The 25,662-nt window shown below is 52.8% G+C and overlaps 8 protein-coding genes across 8 annotated transcripts; 7 read left to right on the top strand and 1 right to left on the bottom strand.

Annotated features, from left to right (window-relative positions):
* Nucleotides 1–917: 917 nt before the first annotated feature.
* On the top strand, nucleotides 918–2,362 carry PG994_014686 (uncharacterized protein; the record flags this gene model as incomplete). The annotated part of the gene is made up of 2 exons (XM_066866095.1): nucleotides 918–1,535; nucleotides 1,589–2,362. The coding sequence occupies 2 exons, from the start codon at nucleotides 918–920 to the stop codon at nucleotides 2,360–2,362; spliced, it is 1,392 nt and encodes a 463-aa protein (XP_066707771.1).
* Nucleotides 2,363–3,982: 1,620 nt separating this feature from the next.
* Nucleotides 3,983–4,424, top strand: PG994_014687 (uncharacterized protein; the record flags this gene model as incomplete). The annotated part of the gene is made up of 2 exons (XM_066866096.1): nucleotides 3,983–4,191; nucleotides 4,229–4,424. 2 exons carry the CDS (start codon nucleotides 3,983–3,985, stop codon nucleotides 4,422–4,424), a joined length of 405 nt encoding a protein of 134 aa, XP_066707772.1.
* A 1,464-nt stretch (nucleotides 4,425–5,888) lies between these two features.
* PG994_014688 (HECT-domain-containing protein) lies at nucleotides 5,889–11,155 on the top strand (the record flags this gene model as incomplete). Its single annotated transcript, XM_066866097.1, has 5 exons — nucleotides 5,889–6,844; nucleotides 7,010–8,683; nucleotides 8,812–10,688; nucleotides 10,749–10,898; nucleotides 10,959–11,155. 5 exons carry the CDS (start codon nucleotides 5,889–5,891, stop codon nucleotides 11,153–11,155), a joined length of 4,854 nt encoding a protein of 1,617 aa, XP_066707773.1.
* A 1,810-nt stretch (nucleotides 11,156–12,965) lies between these two features.
* Nucleotides 12,966–14,282, top strand: PG994_014689 (uncharacterized protein; the record flags this gene model as incomplete). The annotated part of the gene is made up of 1 exon (XM_066866098.1): nucleotides 12,966–14,282. The coding sequence occupies one exon, from the start codon at nucleotides 12,966–12,968 to the stop codon at nucleotides 14,280–14,282; it is 1,317 nt and encodes a 438-aa protein (XP_066707774.1).
* Nucleotides 14,283–14,811: 529 nt separating this feature from the next.
* On the bottom strand, nucleotides 14,812–17,346 carry PG994_014690 (uncharacterized protein; the record flags this gene model as incomplete). The annotated part of the gene is made up of 1 exon (XM_066866099.1): nucleotides 14,812–17,346. The coding sequence occupies one exon, from the start codon at nucleotides 17,344–17,346 to the stop codon at nucleotides 14,812–14,814; it is 2,535 nt and encodes an 844-aa protein (XP_066707775.1).
* Nucleotides 17,347–19,476: 2,130 nt separating this feature from the next.
* Nucleotides 19,477–19,665, top strand: PG994_014691 (uncharacterized protein; the record flags this gene model as incomplete). The annotated part of the gene is made up of 1 exon (XM_066866100.1): nucleotides 19,477–19,665. One exon carries the CDS (start codon nucleotides 19,477–19,479, stop codon nucleotides 19,663–19,665), a length of 189 nt encoding a protein of 62 aa, XP_066707776.1.
* Nucleotides 19,666–19,985: 320 nt separating this feature from the next.
* Nucleotides 19,986–20,996, top strand: PG994_014692 (ubiquinone/menaquinone; the record flags this gene model as incomplete). Its single annotated transcript, XM_066866101.1, is given in 3 exon segments — nucleotides 19,986–20,015; nucleotides 20,035–20,261; nucleotides 20,327–20,996. The coding sequence occupies 3 exon segments, from the start codon at nucleotides 19,986–19,988 to the stop codon at nucleotides 20,994–20,996; spliced, it is 927 nt and encodes a 308-aa protein (XP_066707777.1).
* Nucleotides 20,997–22,589: 1,593 nt separating this feature from the next.
* Nucleotides 22,590–24,932, top strand: PG994_014693 (uncharacterized protein; the record flags this gene model as incomplete). Its single annotated transcript, XM_066866102.1, has 3 exons — nucleotides 22,590–22,908; nucleotides 22,980–23,091; nucleotides 23,150–24,932. The coding sequence occupies 3 exons, from the start codon at nucleotides 22,590–22,592 to the stop codon at nucleotides 24,930–24,932; spliced, it is 2,214 nt and encodes a 737-aa protein (XP_066707778.1).
* Between the last annotated feature and the right edge of the window lie 730 nt (nucleotides 24,933–25,662).

A 25,662-nucleotide genomic window follows, 5' to 3' on the forward strand; every position in this document is an offset into this window, starting at 1 on the left:
ACATACCGCGATCATACATGCACTCATATATCCCTCATTAAGTAGCCGCGTAATATTCTGCTTGATTCTCGACTGGGAGACAAGCAAACGAGAATGACATTTGCCAAGAATGTGCCTGATAAGTTAAGCATTTCCTTGAAGCTTGTTAACACGTGGTGTACAGTAGGTTATGCCACCCCGGCCGGCACCGGCCCGAATCGTGGAGGTTATCTTTTGCTCTTGGGTTCAACTCGGCCTCATTGAAACACCACATTGATCAGATATACATCATATTGAGTGCTGCCCTGGATAGTTTCAGAGGTAGTCACGAGGGTGGATAGGAAGTCTACGATCCCTAAGCCCACATTCCGACCTGCGTGGTTCAATGCAGATGAGATTGCTTTCTCGACAGAAGGACGCCATAGCAAACATAGAGCAAAGCACATCAGCTACTAACAACACAACGACTAATTGTCGTAGTAATCCATACTTTATAGAATATATAGAACTACTACCTGGATAGATACTACAATAGCGGTATATGTTGTTAGATTTCTGTGGTTAGATCTCCGTGGTTCAGAGCAATAGTACGATGCATCTCTGGACCCCTGAACATCTTGGCAACGTGTATTCCTGAACTAATAATAAACATTCCCGCTGGACAGATTCCAGGCTCCAGTCCTGCCAGCTTGCTTACATTGGTACAGGAGTTGAGGACCGGCAGAGCTCGGCTACCCCGGGGCTGCTTTTCGTCGGCTCAAGTGACGTCGGGTTAGCTCTTGGTCTGAAGCCGAACCACTGATCGATTTCTCTGGGCGCTTCCTGGGATTCCCAAACAACAAGCCCGGGAATTCAGCAGATTCCACGGGCAACCCTCTCTTGTAAACCTCAATTCCGTCTCAATTGGCAGTTTTCAGTTTTCCTCTATACTTTTCACCATGCACCCGCGGTTACTTCCTAAAGCGTCTCTACGGAGAGTCGCCGGCAAAGCACCGTGCGGGCCCGCTGCTGCTGCCACTACTATCGCTGCCAGGCCCACGGCTCCGCAATCCCCAGCCCGCTATTCGAGTAGCATCTCACAGCGCCCGGGTGCCTCGCACGTTTCGTTCCCAGGCGCTGTAAAGAGTGCGTTCACGAGCAAATTGAACTTCGCACTATCAGACGAGAGCCCTGCGCTGCCGACGTACCGCGTTGTCGACCAAGATGGCAAGATTGTGGACGACTCATTCAAGGCAGATCTTGCCGACGAAGAGGTGGTGAAGCTATACCACAAGATGTTATTGATATCGATCATGGACGTCATCATGTTTGATGCCCAGCGGCAGGGTCGCCTAAGCTTTTATATGGTATCAGCTGGCGAAGAGGCGCTGAGTGTAGGGTCGGCTTCTGCTCTGAGCCTGGACGATGTGGTTTTCTGCCAGTACCGGGAGCAAGGCGTGTTTGCCCAGCGGGGGTTCGAGCTGAGTGACTTCATGAACCAACTGTTCGCCAACAAAAAGGATCCCGGAAGGGGAAGAAACATGCCAGTGCATTATGGGAGCAGCGAGTTGAACATAGTAGGTTCTTAGTCCGCGTGAAATATTTCGTTTGGCCGTTGACTGTTTGGCAGCACACAATCTCGTCTCCTTTGGCTACACAGATTCCCCATGCATCTGGGGCCGCCTACGCACTCAAGATGCAACGTATCAACGACCCCTCTTTGCCGCCACGGGTCGTAGCTGTTTACTTCGGCGAAGGTGCGGCTAGCGAGGGCGATTTCCACGCAGCACTCAACATAGCAGCAACCCGGGCTTGTCCGGTTATTTTCATCTGCCGTAATAATGGCTATGCGATTTCAACACCGACTCTGGAGCAGTACCGGGGTGATGGCATCGCTAGCCGAGGCATTGGCTACGGCATTGATACTATTCGAGTAGACGGGAACGATATCTGGGCCGTGCGTGAGGTGACGAAGAAGGCGCGGGAGATGGCCCTCCTAGATGGCGGCAAACCCGTGCTTATAGAGGCCATGAGCTACCGAGTGAGCCATCATAGTACATCGGACGACTCTTTCGCTTACCGCGCGAGAGTCGAGGTGGAGGACTGGAAGCGCAGAGATAACCCGATTGCGCGACTACGTAAGTACATGGAAGCCAAGGGGATCTGGGACGAGGCCAAAGACAAAGAGGCCCGAGATAGCACGCGGCGGAATGTCTTGAAGGCATTCTCGGAGGCAGAGAAGGAGAAGAAACCGCCGATTCGCGCCATGTTTGAGGATATATACGAGGAGCTCACGCCCGATCTCAAGGCCCAGATGCTGGAGCTGCGCCAGCACCTAGACAAATACCCAGATGAGTATGACCTGAGCGAATATGAGGGAGGACGAGGCAGCCTAGATGCATAGAAGTATAGTGAAGACTTGAAGCAGATAGACATGGCATATTCAGCTTACTCTCACGCGTTCACTCTATTTGCAAACAACGCGGTGCTTCTCGCGATAGGTCCCAACATTCTCGCAGCGAGGTGTGACCTCTAAAAACAAGACTACTTTGTCTGCTCAATTTGTTTCATCACACGTGTGGTTGCCTGCCTGTATGCCACGTCTGTGGTAGATAGGCCAGCTGTAAAGTGGCATAGTAGACGCCAGAATATGCGACTGGGGATTTGAAATGGCATATTTCAACCCCCTGGTACATAAAACAAAACCTTGGACAGTTTAGTAACATTCACTTTGACGTATTTGGCCAGTAAGGTTAATATTAACGTGTCATGCGATGTTCCGACTTGTTAGCCTTGATGGGACCACGTCAGGGGTCCCGACCTCACCACGCACATCCACTCAGCACACTTGGCCATTTCAGCAGAAGCTCCCGGCCAAGGAAAAACGGCACTACGCAAGTGCTTAACTTAAGGTACAGTAGAGAGAGAGAGAGAGAGAGAGAGAGAGAGAGAGAGAGAGTCCAGACTTTGTCGAGACACTCGCTACCTACTCGCACTCTATGCACTTGAATGCCAAAACACCACGAACATACTTCCGCAACTGTTTTGGAGGACGCCGGCGCATCATGTATGCCTCCAACACACCGAGTGCCCCCCCGTGATGCGATTCAGAACCCTACATAACTCGTATCACTCACCTGACCACTGCCTACATACAATTACATAGATGTATAAACTCGAATAGGTGCTTGCTTGGAAGAATGTGTACTTTTATAGTAGTGCCATGTCTAGCGCATCGGTCCCCGTGCATATCCCGGTTCCGCTGTCTGGATGCCTGTGTGTGTACGGATTGCATTCGTGGTTTGGTAGACATAGTTCAAGCCATCCAATTGGGTGAGGTGAGAGTGATGTACAACACACACACACAACCTATGCACCTAGGGACGTATGAAGTATGTAGGCGGCCCCTCATGCCTTGACTGGGAATAATACATGCGATAACCAGCCCAGCCGCGTGCCAATTACAGCGCTCTGGGTCCGGTGGCTCCCAGCGACTCCAGCGACTCCAGTTCGGTCCCAGCACTCTGCACTGTCCGTCCAGAGTGTCCACAGACGATACAGCCGTTCAGTCCACGTCCAGGGTTAAGGCCAGGAGCTCTCCGCAGACGGGCTGATGACTGATCCAATGTTTAACTGCTACCAAGTGCGTCAAAACCACCACATCGAAGAACTCAAAACATTGGTTCCGTCCCAATCCTTCATCTTCCTCCCCCAACAGGAGATAATCCATCAAACATCCCCGAATATCCAAGTCGCCCGGCAGTCCCATCGGCTGCTCTGAATGCGAATCCGACATCGACCGACAATCTGGAGACATACGACGAGACATCCGAGCCATCTCCATATTGACCGAATTGTCCTACCCTACCGTATCTAGTACCTTCTTTATTCTCGCCAGGCCCGAGGACAGAACAACGACGCCGTAGTAGCGAGACTCGAAATCGTCCCACGAAATAACATCAGCCATCCTTGGAAAGGAGCTCGAATCGACATCTACAAGACGACGGCCTTCATGGCGTAATCCATGGCATCCCGAAGATCAGCTGCTGGGAAAGAGCGCCAGAGATCGGCAGTCGATAACGATAGCTCGTCGCGACTTCCTTCTGCTTCTGCCTTTGCCGTCGCTGCTGATATCAGTTCGAGACCGCTGCAAACACCTTATTCCAACGTGAGATCCAGCGTACTTGCCTCGCCGCCAGTACCTGCTACTGCAACAACATCTGCATCACCAAGGTACGACACATCCTCTGATGATATGACACCTTTCTAGACAGAACCTGTACAAGCTTCCATCATCACCAACCCACTACTTCCACATCATTTGCACACTTGCCGCATCACTCACCCCCCCTCCCCTCCCCCGTTATTTGTGTGACTTTGTCGAGCGCACAGCTCAAATTGATCAAGATACCCAACACTGGAACCCTCCTTCCCCATTCCTTCCCGCAACAGATAAAAACCAGTGATTTCCAAGAAGAGGTCAAGCACCCATTCCCAAGTTCATTGCCCGCATCGCATCCCGTTGCACTCTCCTAGCAATTGTGCGACATTGCCTGGTTGCTTCAGCCTTCTCGGCAGTGTGAGCTGTGGTGAGGTGCAATTACCATTGCCACTACAAGCCCACCTACCTGCCACACCTGCCTGACTTAGGAGGGGCCCGGGTCAGCAACCTGGAAACCAGCTCAGCTAAACCAAACCACCAAAACCACTCGACTTGTTCTTTGTGTATATTGGGTCGCAACTCCCAGATCTTTGTACACTCAGTGCTCACCTTCGACCTTGATCGCGAGTGAATTTCACCAAGGCCCTCCCCCCCATTGTCATTTTTGTGTGCGTTCAGTACATGTACCATCACGAGGGGTACGAGGGGTAGGAGTTAGTGGATAGGGTGCAAGCTACATTTGGCGCTCCATCCATTCACTAGAAAGTTGCTGCTGCACAACAACCGATCTTGGGTTGCTGTGGTGGACGGTCTCTGGCCCTTTGCAATCCTTCCTGAAAGTTCTGAATGAAGGCAGCCATTTCGATTGACCTGCCCCAAAAATCAGAGTTCTTTCGAGATCGAGGAACAGTCCAGAACCTCGAGCTGTTTTCTATTGACACACCTCGCTTGTCTGCATCTGCCACCCGCACACAGCTTATCCCCCAGCGTCGCACTTTCCCTTGACCCTGGACTTATATCCAACCACGCTCCCCTTCCCTGGCTCATCTTTTCTTCCCACCCCATCATAGTCGCGAGTAACCATCAAGAGATCACATACTCATGTCTTCCAGACAAACTAGGTCTTCTGCACGCCGTGAAGCTGCACTTGGCCAGGCAACTTCTCCCGGAGAGCAGTCTTCTGGTGTGGCCTCATCTGGGCCCTCGCCTGCAGGTCAGCCTGTATCTTCTTCCACCCGCACCTCTTCTGCACCTGCGGTGCCCAAAAGAAAGAACGCACCCACCGAGCCTGCACAACCATATACCCGAAAGTCGAAGAGGCAAAGAATCCAAGGGCCAACTCAAGCTCAAGATCAAACAGCCCCGGAGCCCCAGAACGCCCAGCCCTCCAGTGGCTCAATCCGCCAAAGAAAAGGAAAAGCAGCAGCAACAATGTCGAGTCCAGACGAGTAGGCAGCACCAAATGACTACTATTCCAGGCGTCCTACTGTCAACTAACATGTGTTTGCAGAACTTCTCCCACACAGGCTCTGCCAGGCAGCAGACCTCCGGCACCAACATCCTCATCCTCCAGCAGGAAATCTAGTCGCAATAAGCGTGGGGTTCAGCCCGCTCAAGGTCAGACCAGTTGTGTTACTGGAAATCTATCCTGCCCATGTATACTAACCGAGTACGTTGTGTAGACCCAATACCGGCATCCTCGAGCTCGAGCCGCCGCTCAAAGAGAACCTCAGGCAACCATGCACCCCCTCCAGACGAGGACACTCCAATGACGGGCACCGATGATCAGGAGAAAGATCACGAGCCTCCGCCCCCACCGCCACCTCCCGCGCACGATCCCGACGACGATAGTGACGAGAACGAGGAAGATGATGACGACGAGCCGCACCCCCATTACGACGACGATGACCCTTTCGGTGGATTTGGCGGCCCGCCCGGCTCTAGCTTGGGCAGCACTCTCAGGGCTTTGACGGGTATGATGTCGGGCATGCCGTCACGATTGAGGGAGCTCTTGAGCAACTTGCGGATGAAAGAGGACCCATCTATGCAGATGATAGCCCTGCAGGAGCTGTCCGAGATACTGTTGGTGTCCAACGAGGATAACCTGGCAGGCCATTTTTCTCCCGATTCGTTCGTAAAGGAGTTGGTGATTCTGATGCAGCCGAACGAAATCACTGGCGAAGAAAATCCCGACATGATGCTTCTCGCCTGCAGATGCCTGGCGAATTTAATGGAGGCCTTACCTGCTAGTACTGCCAACGTCGTGTATGGCGGCGCTGTTCCTGTTTTGTGCCAGAAACTCCTAGAGATTCAATTCATCGACCTCGCCGAGCAGGCCCTAAATACTCTGGAGAAGATTTCTGTCGATTACCCAACCAGCATTGTCCGCGAAGGCGGCTTGACTGCGTGTCTCTCTTATTTAGACTTCTTCGCTACCAGCACACAGCGAACGGCTGTGACCACGGCTGCCAATTGCTGCAGAAACATCCCGGAAGACTCATTCTCCGTAATCAAGGATGTTATGCCTATCCTACTCAATGTGTTGGCTAGCAGCGACCAGCGAGTCGTGGAGCAGGCCTCTCTTTGCGTCACGCGTATCATCGAGAGCTTCAAGTACCACTCGGCCAAGTTGGAAGAACTCGTCAGTGTCGATCTTCTCAAGGCCATCCTACGCCTACTGGTTCCTGGTACCACCAATCTTATAAGTGCCAACATCCACACACAGTTTCTCCGTGTCTTGGCCATAACAGCTCGAGCTAGCCAGACTCTCGGCCGAACTCTTCAAACTGAACGTCGTCGAGACGCTCTACCAGATTTTGACCGGCGTGTCTCCCCCAAGCGAGACGGAAGATGTGGCATCAAAACTTGATAGTGTGGTCATAATGCAAGCTCTAATCCACCGGCCCCGGAGCAAATTATCGAGACTCTTAACGTCGTCTGCGAGTTGCTTCCCGGCGCAAAGTGGAACGAATTGGGCCCACAAACTCACGGCCTACTTGACGGCAGTGACCCTATCACACCCTCATCACTGCCTGGGTCACGAAAGAAGTCATCCAACGACAAGCGCCTCGAGCTGCTTGAGAACTGCAAGGACCAGGTCCGACGCTTTGCTCTCATCTTATTTCCTACCCTGACGGATGCCTTCTCAAGCACGGTCAACTTGAGCGTCCGGCAGAAGGTCCTTACTGCCCAAGTGAAGATGCTCTCCAATCTAGACAAAGATATCCTGGTCGATGCTTTGAAATCCGTCCCTTACGCTTCGTTCCTTGCCGCCATTCTGTCTCAGCAAGACCACCCCTCGCTGGTCATGTCGGCTATCCAGACCACCGAACTACTCTTGACTCGCCTCGACGATATCTATCGTTACCAGATTTACCGCGAAGGTGTTATCAATGAGATTGCTAAGCTGGCCGAGGACCACGACGCCCCGGAACAGAAGAGTGAGGACCCGACCACGGCCGAGACCGTAGTAGAGCCAAGCATAGTGTCAACTGAGGGTGGGGATGATCGGGTTTCAATCCACAATGACTCCGAGGATGACAATGAGGACGACGAGGATGACCATGAGGAAGATGAGGATGAGGACGATGATGACGAGGATAACGAACATGATCATCACGACGAAGACGACATCTCCGCTTCTCCTAGTTCGGACGGGTCCACTATGTCTGTTGATGGGCCTCCCCGGCTCTTCCTTGCAGATCTTCCCTCCATGAAAACCAGAATTGCCGAAGTGGCCAAGAAGTTCCTAGAGAGCCACGAGTCCGAAAAGCAAGGCAAGACAATGAAGAAGAAAGCCATCAAGATCCTCAGCGATCTTCAGAGCCTGGCTTCTGATATCGAGGGTTTCTATTTGCTGCGTACAGCGAAGAACCTGGCCCCTGAAAATGGCATTGCACTGTTTGAAAAGCTTGCATCATACTTCGATGCCGATGTCTTGGAGAGCGTCACAAGTGCAGAACTCCTGGCGTCTGGACTGGTTCGTATCCTAGAAGAGGTCTTCAGTAACCCCGATGAGACACTTGCCAACGCTGCTAGGGCCGCATTCCTGGAAGTCTTCATGGGCCGATCTGTAAGATCTAAGCCGAAGACAGCATCCGCCGATTCACCTTCAACACCTTTCAGTGTCATGACACACAAGCTGCAGGATCTACTTAGCCGCTCAGAACACTTTGAAGTTCTCACTGTCCACCAGAACACATTTGATGGAAACCGCAGCAGCGCTGCGTCGATGCTTGCTAAGCAGATACGGCTGAAGCTGGTCGCCGACGACGACAGCGACATCCCCCGATCGTATCGCAGCATCATGGTGTCCATTCATGCTATCGCTACCTTCAAGGCTCTGGATGATTACTTGCGGCCTCGTATCAGTCTGCATGACCGTCCCAGGGGCTCGCGTCCACGCAATGATCTGACTAGAGCGTTGGCCGCTATGGCAGGACATGCCGGATTCCCCACGGACAGACTTGCGGAACGTTTCGGGTACTCGAGCAGCCCGATTCCTCCACCCCCTGTTCCTGGCCAAGCATCGTCCTCCAGCTCCAGACCTTCCAAGAAGCCCAAGTCCCGGACATCTGGCCAACAAGACTCGCCCATGACACCGAATCAGCTTGCAAGCTCAGCGCGGGAGAAGACTAGTTTGCGGAGATCTTCTCGTCGACAAGCAGCACCAGCTACGGAATCTCCAGCAGCACCCCCGCCTCCCCTGAGGAAGATGAAGATCTGCAGAATGCCCTGGAGTGTGCGGATGAAAAGCAGATGAGTGATGATGACGATGGCGATATTGGCGACAGCAGTGCTCTAGATGCTATTGTTGGCGAGTTAGACGAGGATATGGAAGAAGCTCCAGCTCACGACCCTTCAGCCGTCAATCTCGAGGTTGCTGTTGGCGGCAAGGTCACAGCAAGGAAAGAAGATGGCACACGGGTTCCCACTCCTCAGAGTGGACTCGGCAACCTCCCAAGCCGTAGTGCTACTCAGGCTCCTTCCAACTTGTCTCAACAAAGCACGCCTACACCAACACCGGCACTTGCGCCAGCTCCGGCCCCTTCGTCTTCACGGCCCCTGTCTTATGCTGCAGCTATCCAGTCGGTTCCCCAAGACTGGCACATTGAGTTCAGCCTCGACTCCAGGGTGATTCCCAATGATACCACCATCTATAGAGCTGTTCACACTGCGGCCCCAGCTGATGAGCACCTCAGCCGCAGCGTGTGGTCCGCTGTGCACTCTATCAAGTTTCGTCGAGTACCTGGGCCGCCGCCTGCCGAGTCTATTGGCTTTCCTCCGGCATCCGAGGGCTCTGTTGATGCGAATGGCACACCAACATCGCTGGCGAAGCACCCCACAACCGCGTCCATTCTGCGCCTTCTCAATATTCTGCATGACCTCAATGCCAACATTGACGATATACTAGTTGAGAATAAGAACGCGCTCAAGCTCAACGTCGAACCTCTTTCCCAGTTCGTCAACACAAAGCTGACTGCCAAGCTTAATCGCCAGTTAGAGGAGCCGCTTATCGTAGCTAGCAACTGCCTTCCCAGCTGGAGCGAGGACTTGGCCCGGCTTTACCCGTTCCTTTTCCCCTTTGAGACCCGCCACTTGTTCCTCCAGTCTACCTCGTTTGGCTACGCTCGGTCTATGAGCCGATGGCAGAATGCCCAACAGGAGGAGACCAATCGTAGGAATAGTAGAGATGAGCGCCCATTCTTGGGTCGCCTCCAACGCCAGAAAGTGCGTATCTCGAGATCCAAAATTCTCGAGTCAGCTTTGAAGGTCATGGAGCTGTACGGAGCGTCTCAGAGTATCCTCGAGGTCGAGTACTTCGAGGAAGTTGGTACCGGCTTGGGTCCCACTCTTGAGTTCTATTCCACCGTCTCCAAGGAATTTTCCAAGAGGAAGCTCAAGCTATGGCGAGAAGCGGACTCGAACGAATCTGACGAGTTTGTTTCGGGTCCTCACGGCCTGTTCCCACGGCCGTTGGCTGACGAAGACTCGTCCGCGAACACTGAGCGCATCCTGCAGTTGTTCAAGATGCTTGGCAAATTCGTTGCCCGTTCCATGATTGATTCGCGTATTATCGACCTGAACTTCAACCCCATATTCTTCCGCATTGGGGACGGAGGTGCTGGCGTCAAGCCGTCTCTCGGTGCCGTCAAGGTTGTGGACCCTGGACTGGCTAATTCTCTTAAGCTCATCAAGAAATTTGCCTTGGCCAAGAAGGCAATAGACGAAGATCCGTCTCGCACGGCGGCGCAGAAAGTGGCTGATACAGAGCAGATTGTCATTGACCACAGCAGACTCGAAGACCTGGCCCTCGATTTCACTCTTCCTGGATACCCCGAGATCGAGCTGAAAGCCGGAGGAGCGCATATACCCGTCACCATCTACAATGTCGACGACTACCTGGAAAAAGTTATCGACATGACTCTAGGAAGTGGAGTCAAGCGCCAAGTCGATGCATTCCGCGCCGGCTTTGCGCAGGTCTTCCCTTACTCGGCTCTGCGAGCGTTCACGCCGGATGAGCTTGTTACCTTGTTTGGTCGTGTCGAAGAAGACTGGTCTCTTGAAAGTAAGTAGCTTTCTCCCTCGGAGTTGCTCGGCGACGTTTTGCTAATTGGATTGTCTGTAGCTCTCATGGATTCGATCAAGGCGGACCATGGTTTTAACATGGACAGCCGAAGCGTCAAGAATCTCCTCCAAACGATGAGCGAGCTCACGGCTCCTCAGCGACGAGACTTCCTCCAGTTTACCACGGGCAGCCCCAAGTTACCGATTGGAGGTGAGTGCATGACCTGACACGAGCATGATTGGCGGGGTTCCCTACTAACCTTGTGAGCAGGCTTCAAGAGTTTAACGCCCATGTTCACTGTGGTATGCAAACCAAGTGAAACGCCGTACACGTCGGACGACTACCTGCCCAGTGTGATGACGTGCGTCAACTATCTCAAGCTACCCGACTACACGACGATTGAGAGGATGAGGCGGCAGCTGTTCACGGCCATCCGTGAGGGCCAGGGCGCCTTCCATCTGTCTTAGATCAGCGAGGAAGCCTGTAGCAGGCAGAAGACGGTAAAGTGGACAAATGCGAGCAGCGTTGGAAGAGAGCACAGAGGCTCTTAGCGATTCATTTGATGCATTTTGAGAATATGTTAGTACGAGGGACCTCGGGGTCCTCTAAAAGCGTTCGGGAAGGGTGTTGCCTCAGGGAAGGGTCCTTTTTCTGCTGCAACGATAACGAATGGCAACGAAGGGGTATAAGAGATTGAAGCTCTATAGGGGAAGCATTTTCACTGCATGGCCGGTTGTCAGGCGTCTGGAAGTCCATTTATTACATGGTCCCCCAGGAGGGACAACGCCGTGCAGTTTGGGAGGCCTAATTTTGAAGGCCACCTTGACGTTGCCCTCTCAAGCATTTGCTTTCTTTTGCAGCCATAGAGGGGAGTTGCAGCTCGAGGGGAAGTAGATAGACTGATGAAATCAAATGTCATGAGTACCTTATTATAAAATCAAGGCCATATTCGCAGCCCAGCCATACGAGTGTGCCCCTCTTGAAGTAAAGACGTAGCCGATCGTTGACGCGTGGAGGTGTACGCGGTCTCAACGTAGTAATGAGGGTAGGTATCGTTTATTCGCTAACATCTTCCTCCATGACTTTCTCTATATGACACGGTTCTAATGTGACTGCATACCTTTCAAGGGCGATAAACTCGAGGTTCCCATGTCAAGGGAGGGTCGGTGTCGTGTCCACTTTTGCCGAGGCTCATCGGTTGCCAGCAACGGCTATGTACCTAAAACGACAGGGGGGTTACTTTGGGGTACTAGTGAGCTCAGACCACTTTGCGAGCTCACTGTATTGCATACAGTGAGCGCTAAAACGTTGGGACACGCCATAACTCTGGGACAGCGCTTTTAAGGTGCAATTTAAAAAAAATTTAAACGATTTATTCGATAACTTAAGTATACGTAGCGGAATTAAAAACTTAAATAAGCTATTTTATTTATTATAAAACTATAAATATAATAACAGTTTTTTTATTTTAATATATAATTTATATATTTTAATAATTATTTAAAATATTAATCTTTTAATATTTTAAATTAAAAAAGTTATTAATAAAAAGTTAAAGTAGATTTCCTCGAGGTTCGTCTTAGTTTATTTTTTATATAATTTAAAAAAAATAAAATTAATTTTCTTTTTTATTTAATAACTTTTTAAATAAAGAAGATATAAAAATATTATTTTAATTATAATTACTTAAAGAATAAAACTTATACTTTCTAATTTTATAATACTTTTATTTAAGAGCAGAACGTATTAAATGCTTCGAAATCGTAGAAATTACACCTTAAAAGCGCTGTCCCAACGTTTTGGCGCTCACTAGTATAGGGATGCCGCTTCTGTAGGTCAACTACCTGTGGATGTACTGGGCCACCCTTCTATTGACTTCAATTCCTCTTATCTCCGCCTACCTAAGTCCATCGCCTACTCCCTATCATAATCACATTTTACTGGTACCATTAACTTGCGAAGACGCCTGTATTTCGCATTGCAATACGTATCACGTCCGGGAGTTGGTTGCTGATTTGCCGAGCCCCGGCGTAACCTGTACGAACGCTGATCAAATAGCAATCAACCAACTGCACAAGTGCCACAAGCAGCAGCAACAACAACAGGGCGACAACGGCGTCAAGGGCCGAAGCATCTTTCTTATCTCAATTCCTCGATGATTCATGCCCTTTTGTGCTGAACAGCCCAGCAGCCACATCGTTGGCAAATTCAAGAAATTAGACGTATAAAGAGATACATCTATGCCTACTTAGTATATGTTGTTGTACAGCATACAACATGGCGTTTCCCTTCCACATCAAGGAGCACCAGATACCCTCACAACATGTCCGAGAGTATCCTCGAGCCACTGCTAATTCCCAGGAGGACATCCTCTACTTGGCCATCAAACAGTACACCCCCAAGGACAACCCTGAACCGCAACCCGGCGATGTCACCATCATAGGCACACATGCGAATGGCTTTCCCAAGGAACTGTATGAGGCCCTCTGGGCAGAGCTGTATGAGTCGGCCAAATCAAACGGCTTTCGAATCCGCAGCATATGGATTGCCGACATCACAAACCAGGGCTACAGCGGCATCCTCAACGAGCACACCATGGGCGATGACCCGAGCTGGAACGACCATGCGCGCGACCTGCTGCATATGATCAACGTTTTTCGTGCTGATATGCCCCGCCCCATCATCGGTGTCGGTCACTCCTTCGGTGCCAACATATTGGCGCACCTGTCGCTGCTCCATCCTCGCCTCCTTACCACCCTGGTCGCTTTCGATCCCACCATCACCCGCTTCACCTTCCAGACCAAAGGTCCGGGCATTACCCCGGCCCGCGGCTCGGCCTTCCGCCGCGAAGTCTGGCCCTCGCGCGAGGCCGCCGCCGAGTCCTTCCGCCGCAGCCCCTTCTACAAGGCCTGGGACCCGCGCGTGCTCGACGCCTGGGTCCAGCACGGCTTGCGGCCGCTGCCGACGGCCACGCTTCCCGCCATTGTCGTGGAACAGGTCGAGGGCCAGGTCACCCTGGCGACCAGCCGGCACCAGGAGCTCTTCACCTTCTTCCGCCCCCTGTACCCCTACTACAAGCCCGACGGCTCCGGCGTGGACCTCTCCAAGATCCCCGAGTTCGACGCCGCGGCCCACAAAGACTTCGACGCCCGCGTCCCCTTCCCCTTCTACCGCGCCGAGGGCGCCAACATCCTGCGGCGCCTGCCCGAGCTGCGCCCCAGCGTCCTCTGGGTCTTCGGCGGCACTAGCGACCTCAGCGAGCCCGACAAGCGCCGCGAGAAGATGGCCATCACGGGCACGGGCGTCAACGGCAGTGGTGGCGCCGCGGCGGACCGCGTTGCCGAGGTCGTCATGGAGGGGCGGGGCCACCTGTTCCCCATGGAGGTCCCCGGCCAGTGCGCCGACCACGCGGCCCGCTGGATCGGCCGCGAGATGGTGCGCTGGCGCGAGGAGCAGAGGGAGTACCTCGAGTGGACCCGCCGGCCGTTCCTCGAGAAGGCCACCATGAGTGAGGAGTTCTTGGGGCGCGTCGGGCCGCCGCCGCCGAGGAATGGGGACAAGAAGATGAAGAGGGACGGGGAGCCCAAGCTATAGTGGGAAGGGCTTTTTGACAATGAATGAGGATGCATGCATGTGCATGCTTTTGGATTGGAGCGTTACCTCGTCATGTCGCACACTGTTTACTGTTATGTGCACTCTGCAGGAGATGGAAAGAGTATACATGTTTAGAACGTCGACCCTGTTGATTTGTTGTACTGCACAGGGGGTCCAGTTCGTATGGTGAGACAAGGTGGATGAGCGAGGCAACCTAGGAAGATGCTTCATCAAAACTCAAGCAAAGAAATCATCATTATACCCTACGGCTATCCTAGCAATCAATGAACACCTTGAACGCGCTGCTGCTCTATATAAACGCAAAACCATCATCGTCAGCCTGAGGCAGAGACCTTCTTTGTGAACGCCATTCCCTTCTCCTTGTGGATACATCTCGTCAATACGTTCTCCTTCTCCCAAGCCATACCGACGAGACTCGGTAGGAATTATTGTCGACAAAGCGCAAGCAATCGCATTGCAAGCAAAACGGAACAGGAAGCAAAGAAAGACACAGTAATAGTCCCCTTTTTTACTCGGAATCATCCGCCGAATCCCATATTATAGACGGTGGCCCCTCGATTCGCTGATTTATCAAACTATCCGGCAACATCTGGCTCTTGGTCGGCAACTGCGACGACCGCAGCGAGTGGAGATGCGAGCGGCCTGTGCCCGGGCTACTGTTTCCCACAGGAGCGCTGCTGGACGGCACCGGGGAGTGGAAAGCAGGCGGGAGCGGTGCAGCTTTCTCCGGAGACGGTACGGGGCTAGACGTCGAGACCTGGCTTACCGTGGTAGCCTGTGAGGCCCGCACGTAGCCTCCTCGGTTGCCACGTTGGCTTTCCTGGCCTGCTGCAGCAGCCGCCGCCAAAGCACCAGGGAGAGACCGGGGCATAACGGGTCTCACGAACACATTGTCATCGTCGTCATTATTATTATTATTCCTAGAGCTGCTGCCTCGCGTGTCTGGTGCTGCTCTTTTGCGTGGTGTCGGGCTGGCGGGGATAATCTCAGGCGAGTCCGAGGCTAACTGCGTCGAATGGCTTATATCGCTCCGGATTTGCTCGGCAATCTCTTGCGACACAGTCACGTTGGGACTACTGCGAACGGGACTGCTGCGGATCAAAGTTTGATCGCCATCGTCCTCCTCTTCCTCCTCAAACAGGGCGCATCGCAAGTTGGCCGTAAGCTGGCCGACAATGGCGGGAGGAACATAGGCATACTTCTGCGGCGCCGTGGGCCAGCCGTATTGCTTCATGGTCTCGAGCGAAACCGGATTGTTCAGCTCATAGATCTGGAGTACTTCGTAGGCGTATGTGGCCGCTTTTTTCTTCCCCGCGTTGAACTCGGCATTGCCAATGCCATTATCATCAATCTCGCCGCGCGTCTTGGGGGGTCCCATGAGGAACATGTAGCGCAGTTCACTGGCAGGCTTCGTGATATATACCCATACGCGATGCACCGACTCGGGCATCTTCCAGGAGCGGAACTCGTGGGTCTTGGTACGCTCGACCATGCGCTTGACGTGTTCGCCGTAGATGGATACGAGGATGTCGGAGCGGTCGGATAAGGGACCAGTGGCCTGGATAGTTTGCAATGGCACGCGCTGGCTCTCCAGGCCTTGTGTGTAGGCTTGCGTATAGGCCTGCGTTGGGGTCTCGGCAGCCTGCTCCTCGACAGCCGGTTGGTTGGGCGAGGATCGTAGGCGTCGACTGGATTTCGCCACGGGTGTGACTTCTTCATCCTCGTCATGTGCATCCTCTTTACCACCTTCTAAAGCAGCGTCTGTCTTATCTTTGGGTTCCGGCACAATAGGTTCTTCCTCTTCTTCCTCATTTTCGCTTGTCCGAGCATCCGAAGAGATAAGAATAGCCTGCGTTTCAGCACTGACATCATAGTTCTCCACCGAATCATCTTCGGCGATGGAAACATTGTCGTCGTTTCCAAGTATTGCGCTTTCATCATTCGGCCTTCCTGCAGCACTCACATTCTCCTCCTCCTCTTCCTCGCTCTCAGTCGCGTCCGGATCTTCTTCGTCAGAGTCAGGGATTTCTCGCAGGGGCTGGCGATTGGACGCCTTCTCAAAGATGTTCTTGGGCGATTTCGGCTTAGTGCGGCCGGGAGTGATGTTTTCCTTATTCTCAGGCAGCTCGAAGCGAAGTCGCTTGGGTCCACTCGAATGAGCCCCCCGTACCTTAGGGGTTGGCGTGGTGGGGGAACTATGAGTCGTGCTGTAGGTGTTTTGTACGGCCAACGTCCTAGGCGTCTTCCGTATGCCCTTAGGGGTTGCGACATGGGCTCCGATGTTGAAAGAGCGCGCCTTCAAGGGCGAAGGTTCCTTTGCAGGGCTGTATCGCAGCAGCATAGGCGTTGCTGGCGATTGTGAAGATGGTATCTCTAATAACCGCGATCTCTGGTTCGAGGGTGTCTCTTTTGGGGTTTCCCGCAACAATTGAGAACCGGTAGACGACACTCCTGCCTCGGCTCCAGAAGGGCCCTCAAGAGCATCCCGATTTCTTACATCTCGCGTGGGGGTTTCCTCGACTAGACCCAGATCTGTCTCTGCTTCCGAATCCTCGATCTTCCAATCACCTTCTTTCTCATTCTTGTGTGAGAGAAACTGAGTGAGGGTCTGGGTATGAAAGCTGCTCGATACGCTGGACGTGTCACCCATGGTTCTGCGTCTCTTGGACCCCCTGGCTTTCTCGGATTCATCCGCGTCTCCCGTAGTTTTGCGCCTGTTCTTGCGACTCGATTTGGCCTTTGCTTTCTTGGGCAGGACTTGGTGCAGCTCAATCTCTTGCTTCTCATCCTCCATCTCATCGTCATCGATGAGATCGACATCTGCGGGCGACGGTGTGACAAAGTCCATCTGGGTGAGAGTGCCTTGGGCCGGGCTCTTAAACTTGGCAGGCCTGTCGTGCCCATATGTCTTGATCTGTCTGCGACGATGTGAGAAGTGCTGCTGCTTCGGGGCGGCTGGTTTGGATTTATATGTCTTGGGCGCTGGAGGTTCGGCGGCGGGTTGCTGCGCCCCACCAGCGCCAGCACGAGTCTGTACCGGCATCGCTTTGTAAACTGCTTCCAGAAAACAGATGGGACTACGACGCAAAGGCCAAAAACCGATGACGTCCAAGAATGGTGTTGCCAAGTATCACAGACAGGTACAGGATGTGTAGAATGTCGACAATGCCTAACATTAGAGTTGACAAGCCCGTCAATGAGGCCCAGGGTGTGGCGGAGAAGGGGGGTCTGTGTGTCACTGCATTGAAGCCAGCGCGTTCCATGTCGCGAAACTGGAGCGTGTAGCCTGCCATTGGCCTAAAACAGTAATTTCCATTTAGCAGCCGCGGGTAACTGCATACCCCCCTCCTATTTTGAATACTTATGCAATTAAAGTCAACTTGGTGCCTTTAATGTCCATACCAGCCCATTTATCCCACCCTGTTGCCAATCGTCCCGTTGACTTAGGTCGTCTTCAGCTGCCTCCGTTCATCCAATAAGGTATTCATTATGTAAAGTGGTGTTGATTATGATATTAATCCAATCCGGGAGCATGAACCCTCGCTTGACGCAGTTCGGAAGGTGTGCTGTGAGCACTTGAGACTGTCTTGCGGCGGCATGATTGGCGAAGGAGAAACTACGTGCACCGTCACATTCCGCGCTGCTGTTTCCTTCAACAGAGTCTACTTTGTCGGCAGCGTGAAGGGGTCCTCGTGGAGTTCATTCTGGGCAGCCTCTACACTATTGTTTGCGCGAGTTGGCCATGGAACTGAAAACCACGCTGGTTCAACGTTTGGCTGAAATGCAGACGCAGCTGTTCAGGGCTTCGTTCCATCGGCAGCAGTCCAACACTTCGAGGAGTCGGCACTCTTGGAACTGACACAGGCTTTGATTTCCCTGGTCAAATCGCCCCTTTCCCAAGAGCGCCCCCCCCCTCACGCATTCAATACCAAAAGGACGACAATTTAATACCATGATCTTTCCCGAATGAATATCATGGTAATCAGGCAAGGACGCACCACCTTCTTGGTTGATCACCAACGCGCCGACTTACCTTGCTAGTCCAGAGAGAGACGAAGAGCCTCGCCGTGACGGGTTCGCCGACGAGACCGAGGAAGACCCTGAGTTATCCCTCAAGTGTGATGGTGATGATATTCTGGGTAACGAAGGCAAGAACACCATGAATTTGGATCCACCTCAAGGAATGCGAGGCTACCCAGTTCAAGAAGGCCTGCAATACACGCATCCAATAAACTCTGCTAACTTGGAAGGAAATTAATGGTGAAAGACGCAGAGTTGCAACTGGACTTCTACCAAAGCCTTGAGTACGCCGTAATCAGCTGGGACGCCCTTACAACATAACATGTATGTGGACCGATTCTATAGAGAATGGAGTCATGGTTGGAAGGGATAATATGAGTGACGCTGGGGACGATACAGATGACGAGGATATTGAGGATGGGCAGCGCGAGGGTTAGGAGCACGAATATGGAATCCGCTGGCGGCTGGTGGATACTGAGAAACGACTCCTTGTTATCTCATGACAACGTATCAGATCTGAGTCGCAGCGAGGAGAAGGGGATGGAACGGTCCAATCCCTATATGATAGAAAAGGTGAAAACAGACCGAGCAATGATATAGATGAGCCTTGGTATTATAGTAGGCCTAGGCCGAGAGATGGTGTATGTATGTAGTCGGTTATCGCCCTCAGATCTGGGTACAACGGAGAACTCCCCATATGTAGCATGATGTCCCTCATTGCCTTGGAGCCTTTTTGGTGGTGCTGTTGTGTTGCCTTGCCTGTGACCTGAGTGCTAGTACACCAGGTAAGGCATGAGAAATCGGCTGAGAATTTCAAGCCAGATGCTTTATAAAAATATGTCAAGTCAAAGTGACTTAAGTAACAACATTCCACCCAAACACTGCGAGAATCCCGCGGTTCTAGTACCACTTTACTGCGAAACTTGCAAGCACCCGAGGCCTTTCCAGAACCACGCGCAGCCCTGGACCGTCAAAATAAGAGCAAACCACATGAAATAAGTCACCATACTGTTAGGCGTTCGTGGAGTGTCCAAGCATCGGGCTTGACGGCATATTTACACAAGCGATCTACCGGTCACCACCAGAATTACCAGACAAACATCTTCGGCCAAGGTCAACCCTGTTGATCGATACAGCTCCTCACGATCCGGCCATGGCGCTTATCAGTCCCGCGGCATCCATTGGACTTATAATACTGTTCATCGCCCTGTTCATCGGCCTTGTCATCTGGAAGGGCAAGAAGCTCGTGGTCCATTTCGGTCTTACTATGTTTCACGAGCGGGCGGAACGGAGAAGACAACAAGGAGAAGAGCAAGCTGCAACTAACGAATCTGAAGTTTGAGGTAAGCTCCAACACGCCTATTAACTCTGACACTGGAGCGTCGCGCTTTGGTCAAATTCCGAGTTACAGTCAAGCCAATACATGTATCTTGTTAGTGATACAACGTTGTTGTTGGAGAGGCGGGTTTGGCGTCCCACTGAGTTATCGGCGACCCGAGCTTGGCAACCTTAGCGCCCGCTGTCTGACCCCAGAAAAAAATGCTAGTCGGAACAGGTCGATCTCGAACGACAGGCTAAAGTGATCTCCCCCGACAGGATCATCCTCAAGCTTCTGTGACTGTCGTTTTCTATTCACTTATACCCAAGGCGCAGACAGTCACCATGGCCGCCCGATCATGCCTGCGCGCCTCTGTACGAACATTGCGAACAGCCGATTCTATCCACTGCCGTTGCGCACGGCCTTTCAGCACCACCCTTCAGTCCCGACATCCTGCACCTTCACCCTCCGACAGAACCAAGACGACCCATTTCGGCTTCGAGGATGGTGTCTCCGAGAAAGAAAAAGACCGAACGGGTCGCCGGCGTCTTCCACAGTGTTGCCGAGTCCTATGATCGCATGAATGATCTGATGTCTTTCGGCTGGCATCGCATATGGAAGTGAGTTTAGGCGCATACCGGCTGCGTTGCTCTCCAGATCTCTGTTTGACTAACGTGGCAAACAGGGACCACTTTGTTTCTTCTCTGAACCCGGGCGCTTCTTCATCGAACCCACCGAAACCACAACGAATCCTGGACATTGCCGGAGGCACTGGCGATATTGCCTTCCGCATGCTGCACAACGCCCACGTTCTCAACTCGAACCCTGACGTGCACGTCACGATATCTGACATCAACACCTCTATGCTTTCTGTGGGCAAGTCGCGGTCCGAAGCTCTCCCTGCATCGCAACAAATGGCCCTTTCTTTCCTCCCTGCGGACGCTACCGCGCTCCCGGATGCGATTGCGGACTCCTCGATAGATCTGTACACGGTTGCATTCGGCATCCGCAACTTCTCCAACATACCCGCTGCGCTGCGGGAGGCCTACCGAGTTCTGAAGCCGGGCGGTGTTTTCGCCTGTCTCGAGTTCAGCAAGGTGGGCAACCCGTTGCTGAACGCCGCTTACAAGAGGTGGAGCTTCAGCGGCATCCCGATGATCGGCCAATTGGTTGCCGGTGATCGCGACAGTTACCAGTACCTGGTCGAAAGCATCGAGCGGTTCCCTAGCCAAGAAGCGTTCAGGGACATGATAGTCGATGCTGGTTTTGTTGTCGGAGGGGACGGCTACGAGAATCTTACAGGGGGTATTGCGGCTATACATAAAGGCATGAAGCCTTTGAAGCCCTCGTCATAATTACGGCTTGGACGAGATCCGCACAGCAAGCTTGTATCATTAGATACATGGCAGAGACGGTTACTAGAAAGGGCTGCTCGGAGGTATGAGCCAACAGCCAAGTACGTACACCACATCAAGAACCGACTGGGTAATTAATGCCTTCCATTGTATGATTAAAATGTACTCCGTACCAACTCCAAATAAGCAACTGCACCCCTGTAGCAGGGCAACTCAATTGAGGCTGCTGACGTTATGCAGTCCTTCAGCTCGTGTATGAAACAGTATATCTCTAGCCCATTCATATGCAGCGTATGAGTTACTTAGTAGTTGACCAATGTTCCAGACCAGTGCGCCGAGTAGTTGAGGTGCAGTATACATCCGGTCAATTGGGTTCTATCACCTCGATCTTGATTGAATTGATGCAGACATCTAACCTACTTACTGTTGCAGCCTCGCCGCGCTTTCCTTTTTTTTTTTTTTTTTTTTTTTTTTTTTTGGCACAAATAGCTATCCGTGTGTGGTTTAGCGCGTTCAGCCCAGGGGGTGATAGCGACGCCAGTTTGCCAAAAATTGACTTTTACTTGCTCGGAGAGAGAAGACAGCTGGAGTCAGTACCTAAGATAGAGTCGAGTGCCTGTACCTGGAAGGTTGAATTGACGGAATGAGCTCCATCAAAATCAATCAATCAATCCTGTAGTTGGTGGACAAGTTACAACAGCCAGCAGCGACTCAGCACATCACAGCACAGTACAGCACAAAGCTCAGTACAGTACATCACAGCTCAGAAGTCAGCCAGCACAGCTCAGCACAACACTTGATCGCAGCTTCCCTCTGCCTGCCAACCTTAGGTACTCTAAATTTATTTTAGGGAGTTCCATCTTTGTTGTTGTAGAGCCGCAACCTTCTCATCACCTCACCTCACTGCAGGCCAATCTTTTTCCACTTGCGCATCCATCACGCATCCATCCCCCCCTTGCCATTGTATTTGTTCTTTCGTTTTGATACCCAGGAATCACATACTTCTGTACTTCTTCCTATCAGTTACATACTTTGGGTTCGGGCAGAAGTTGCAACGCACGTGCAGCCGTCACGTCACTGATACTGACTGACAGACTGCCTGTCCCGAATTGTGGGAGACGCACTGCATGCGAGAAAAAGAAGCAAAGCCACCACCACACCTGGCCGACCTGCGAATTTCCTCCCTTGACCACCAAGTCACAACAACCTCACCTCACGCGCCGAACGATTGTCCATCTCCCGCTGCCGACCAACCCATATTGTTCCGGCCCTCTCGAGAACCATCGTTCCTCCCTCCTCGCCCGTTACTTCTATTCTCCTCGAAAACCAATCAAACCTACTGATCCATGGCTGTATGTCACTCCCGACCGGATTCTCTTTGCGCATTCGACATACCACTGCATCAGAAGTCTGATGCGAAGTTCTCATTTGTACCAAGCTTTCAAAGCACACACACACTCCCTCAGCTGTCGCGTCTTTCCTTGATCTACAAATAAGTTGGGTTGTACAATTCACGATCCCCTCCATCTTCAACCGCAACCCAACCCAGTATCTACCAAGCATCATGGCCTCAACTGGCCCCCTCCCCACCCAATGGAGTTCCATCACCAGATGGGATATCCTCCTGCACCTCCCCCGATGGCGGTATCGCAGCAAGGCTACTATCCCGCTCAGCCCGTCCAGTACCGGCGGGGCATGTACAGCGACGTCCGACTCGAGATGGGTACCCCCATGACTGACCCTCACCTCCAGCAACCGCGCCAGCCTTATAACCAAGGCTACATGCCTAACGGCGCCCCTGGCAGCCATCCCAACCTTCAGCCTGCGCCCGGCGCAACCCCGCTGCTACCAAACCAAGGTCGCGTCATCCAGACTGGCCCTATTCGAGTTCTCTGCATAGCCGATGTGCGAGGTAAGTTGGACTTCTCCGCGAGTGCGTCTCAAGTGCAGGGGACATGGTACTGACGGATTTGCAATACATAGGCAATCTCCGATCTCTGAACGATCTCGCCAAGCAAGCTCGAGCCGACCATATCATTCACACGGGAGACTTCGGCTTCTACGATGACACGTCACTGGAACGAATCGCTGACAAGTGAGCTGAAATCGATGCACACATTTTTGGGAAATAGTATCTGACCGCGTGGCACTAGAACACTCAAGCACGTTGCGCAGTATTCTCCACTGATATCCGAGCATGTCAAGAAGGCCATCGGCCAGGGCGGCCCCGGCCCTGTGAAGCAACGCTTCGCATCCCAGGACCTGCCTCTGTCTGAGCTCTCCATGTTCATTAGTGGCCAGGCCAAGCTCGACGTGCCTGTCTATACCGTCTGGGGTGCGTGCGAGGATGTACGCGTGCTAGAGAAGTTCCGATCCGGCGAATACAAGGTCAACAACCTGCACATTATTGACGAAGCTCGCTCCATGCTGCTCGAGATCGGAGGTGTCAAGCTTCGACTGCTTGGTCTGGGTGGTGCCGTTGTCATGCACAAGCTCTTCGACAATGGCGAGGGCCGAACGACCATTGCTGGTGGCCAGGGTACCATGTGGACAACACTTCTTCAGATGGGAGAGCTTGTTGATACTGCTAACCGCGTTTACGACCCCACGGAGACCCGCGTATTCATCACGCACGCCTCGCCGGCCCGAGAAGGTATACTGAACCAGCTCTCTGTGAGCCTGAAGGCGGACTTCTCTATCTCCGCTGGTCTCCATTTCCGATACGGAAGCTCCTACAACGAGTTCAGTGTTAACCCCACGCTGGATCACTATCGCGGCAAGCTCGCTGCCTCCAAGGCCTCGTTCAACGATGTTTGGGAGACGGTGAAGAGCGAGGTGGAGCCCGCCATTCAGCAAAACGAGGCTCAGCAGAACCTACTGCGAAACGCTCTGAACCTTGTGGAGAAGATGCCTACAACCGCAGCTGGTGGTAACCCGTTCGGCGGCCCTGTCGGCGGCTCTGCTGCCCTCGGACAGGTGGACGAAAGCGCCTTCAAGAATATGTGGAACTTCAACCTGGCGGATGCTGCCTTTGGTTGGTTGGTACTGGAGATTCAAGATGGCCGAATCGGTACCGAGATGAGAGCACAGGGTTTCAATTTCTCTCACCGTGGTGCCAAGCAGCAACCCAACATGCCTGCCACGAACTCGCCTTCGCCTGCGCCCATGGCTAGTGGAGCACCTGCTGCGAACATGCCACCTACTGGCCCCCAGCGGGCTCCATCCGCAACCCAGCCCAAATCGGCCAATGCTACGCCATTGCAGCCGAAGCCTGCCACGCCCAAGCCATCTGCTCCATCTCCCGCACCTGCCTCCGCAACCAAGGAGAATGAGAAGCCTACGAATGGCACAGCTACTGGTCCTGACACAGCACCTTCGCCTGCTCCTCGGGGCGGAGCTGCTTCTGAAATCATTGGCCTCTTCATTATGAATGTCCAGTCGGATGAGCAGGCCCGTGATATCTTCACCGATGAGCACAAGGCCAAGATCACTAAGATCGACAAGTGGGGCGCCTCATCTCAGAACAAGGTGGCACACTTCCCGACCATCGACGACCGTGATCATGCCTATGCCAGCCTTCCGGACGACTATAAGGTCCGCCAGACTGAGGACCGATCCAAGCCCCTTGTCAAGATCTTCCAGCCCCGGGAGAGCAAGACTTTCGCCAACCGCGGTGGAGCTGGCACCTGGGGCAGCAGCAGCAGAGGAGGCACCAACTCGAACCGCAGTGGCTACCAAAGCGCCACTGACCGCGGAACCGCTAGTGGCGGCGAGAGCGGTCCTGAAAGCGGCCGTGGAGGACGCGGACGGGGTGGAAGCCGAGGTGGACGAGGTGACCGCGGCGGTCGGGGTGGACGTGGCGGCCGTGGCGGCGCCAAGGGCGATGGCGGCAGCGCATCACCTGCTCCGGTTTCCGCAACTCCGGCGGATTCTTGAAGTAGCCAAAACCAGGCAAAATAGCCTGGTTGCCACCGATGCATTCCCATATTACGCTTAATCTCACTTGTACAACTCGGTTCTCGCATGAAAATCAGCTTCTGTCGTTCAACTGGCGTAGAGGGTTCATTAAAAAAGAGTCGGCCAGATGGAGGAAGGGGCTCTTACTTTATTGGAGGGACATGGCCACCCCTCGTTCAATGGTGAACACGGATACGATGCAGGCAGGTCTTTTGACCTGCTGCTAGACATGATACGACGCTTTTCTCCCCTGTACCACAAACCATTTGGCCTTCACGGGTCTTTCTCCCCCAACCTGTCACTTTCTCCCCACTAATCACACGTCTTCATCGAGGAGCTCGAGGGAGAATGGAGTGGGATGGCTTGTGGGAGGTCGTGAATGAGAGAGGACAGGTTGCTTTTGCATGATAGGTACTGCCGACCCTGATATGAAGCGGGCGATTGAGGTACACTTTCTACTTTGCTGGTATGAAATACAAAAAAAGATCTCAGACAATAGGTCAGGCTTGACTTGGATCATTCTTGCGCTTTTTGCAACGTGTGTTAATTCTTCGCCCCCTTTCTGGAGTGGGACTGGCTTCCTCGGTGGCCCATGTACTATATGATTCATACCATGATGTTTCCCGGCCTTGCTTGCATTCTCGTAAAGATCTGACTGTGATGTTCAGAGTATGTGATTAATGACCCATACATGATCGCCTAGAACGCC

This window comes from Apiospora phragmitis (genome assembly GCF_038363925.1).
Source record: "Apiospora phragmitis strain CBS 135458 chromosome Unknown utg000014l:1.0-1827420.0:1.0-1829600.0, whole genome shotgun sequence".
Taxonomy (NCBI): domain Eukaryota; kingdom Fungi; phylum Ascomycota; class Sordariomycetes; order Amphisphaeriales; family Apiosporaceae; genus Apiospora; species Apiospora phragmitis.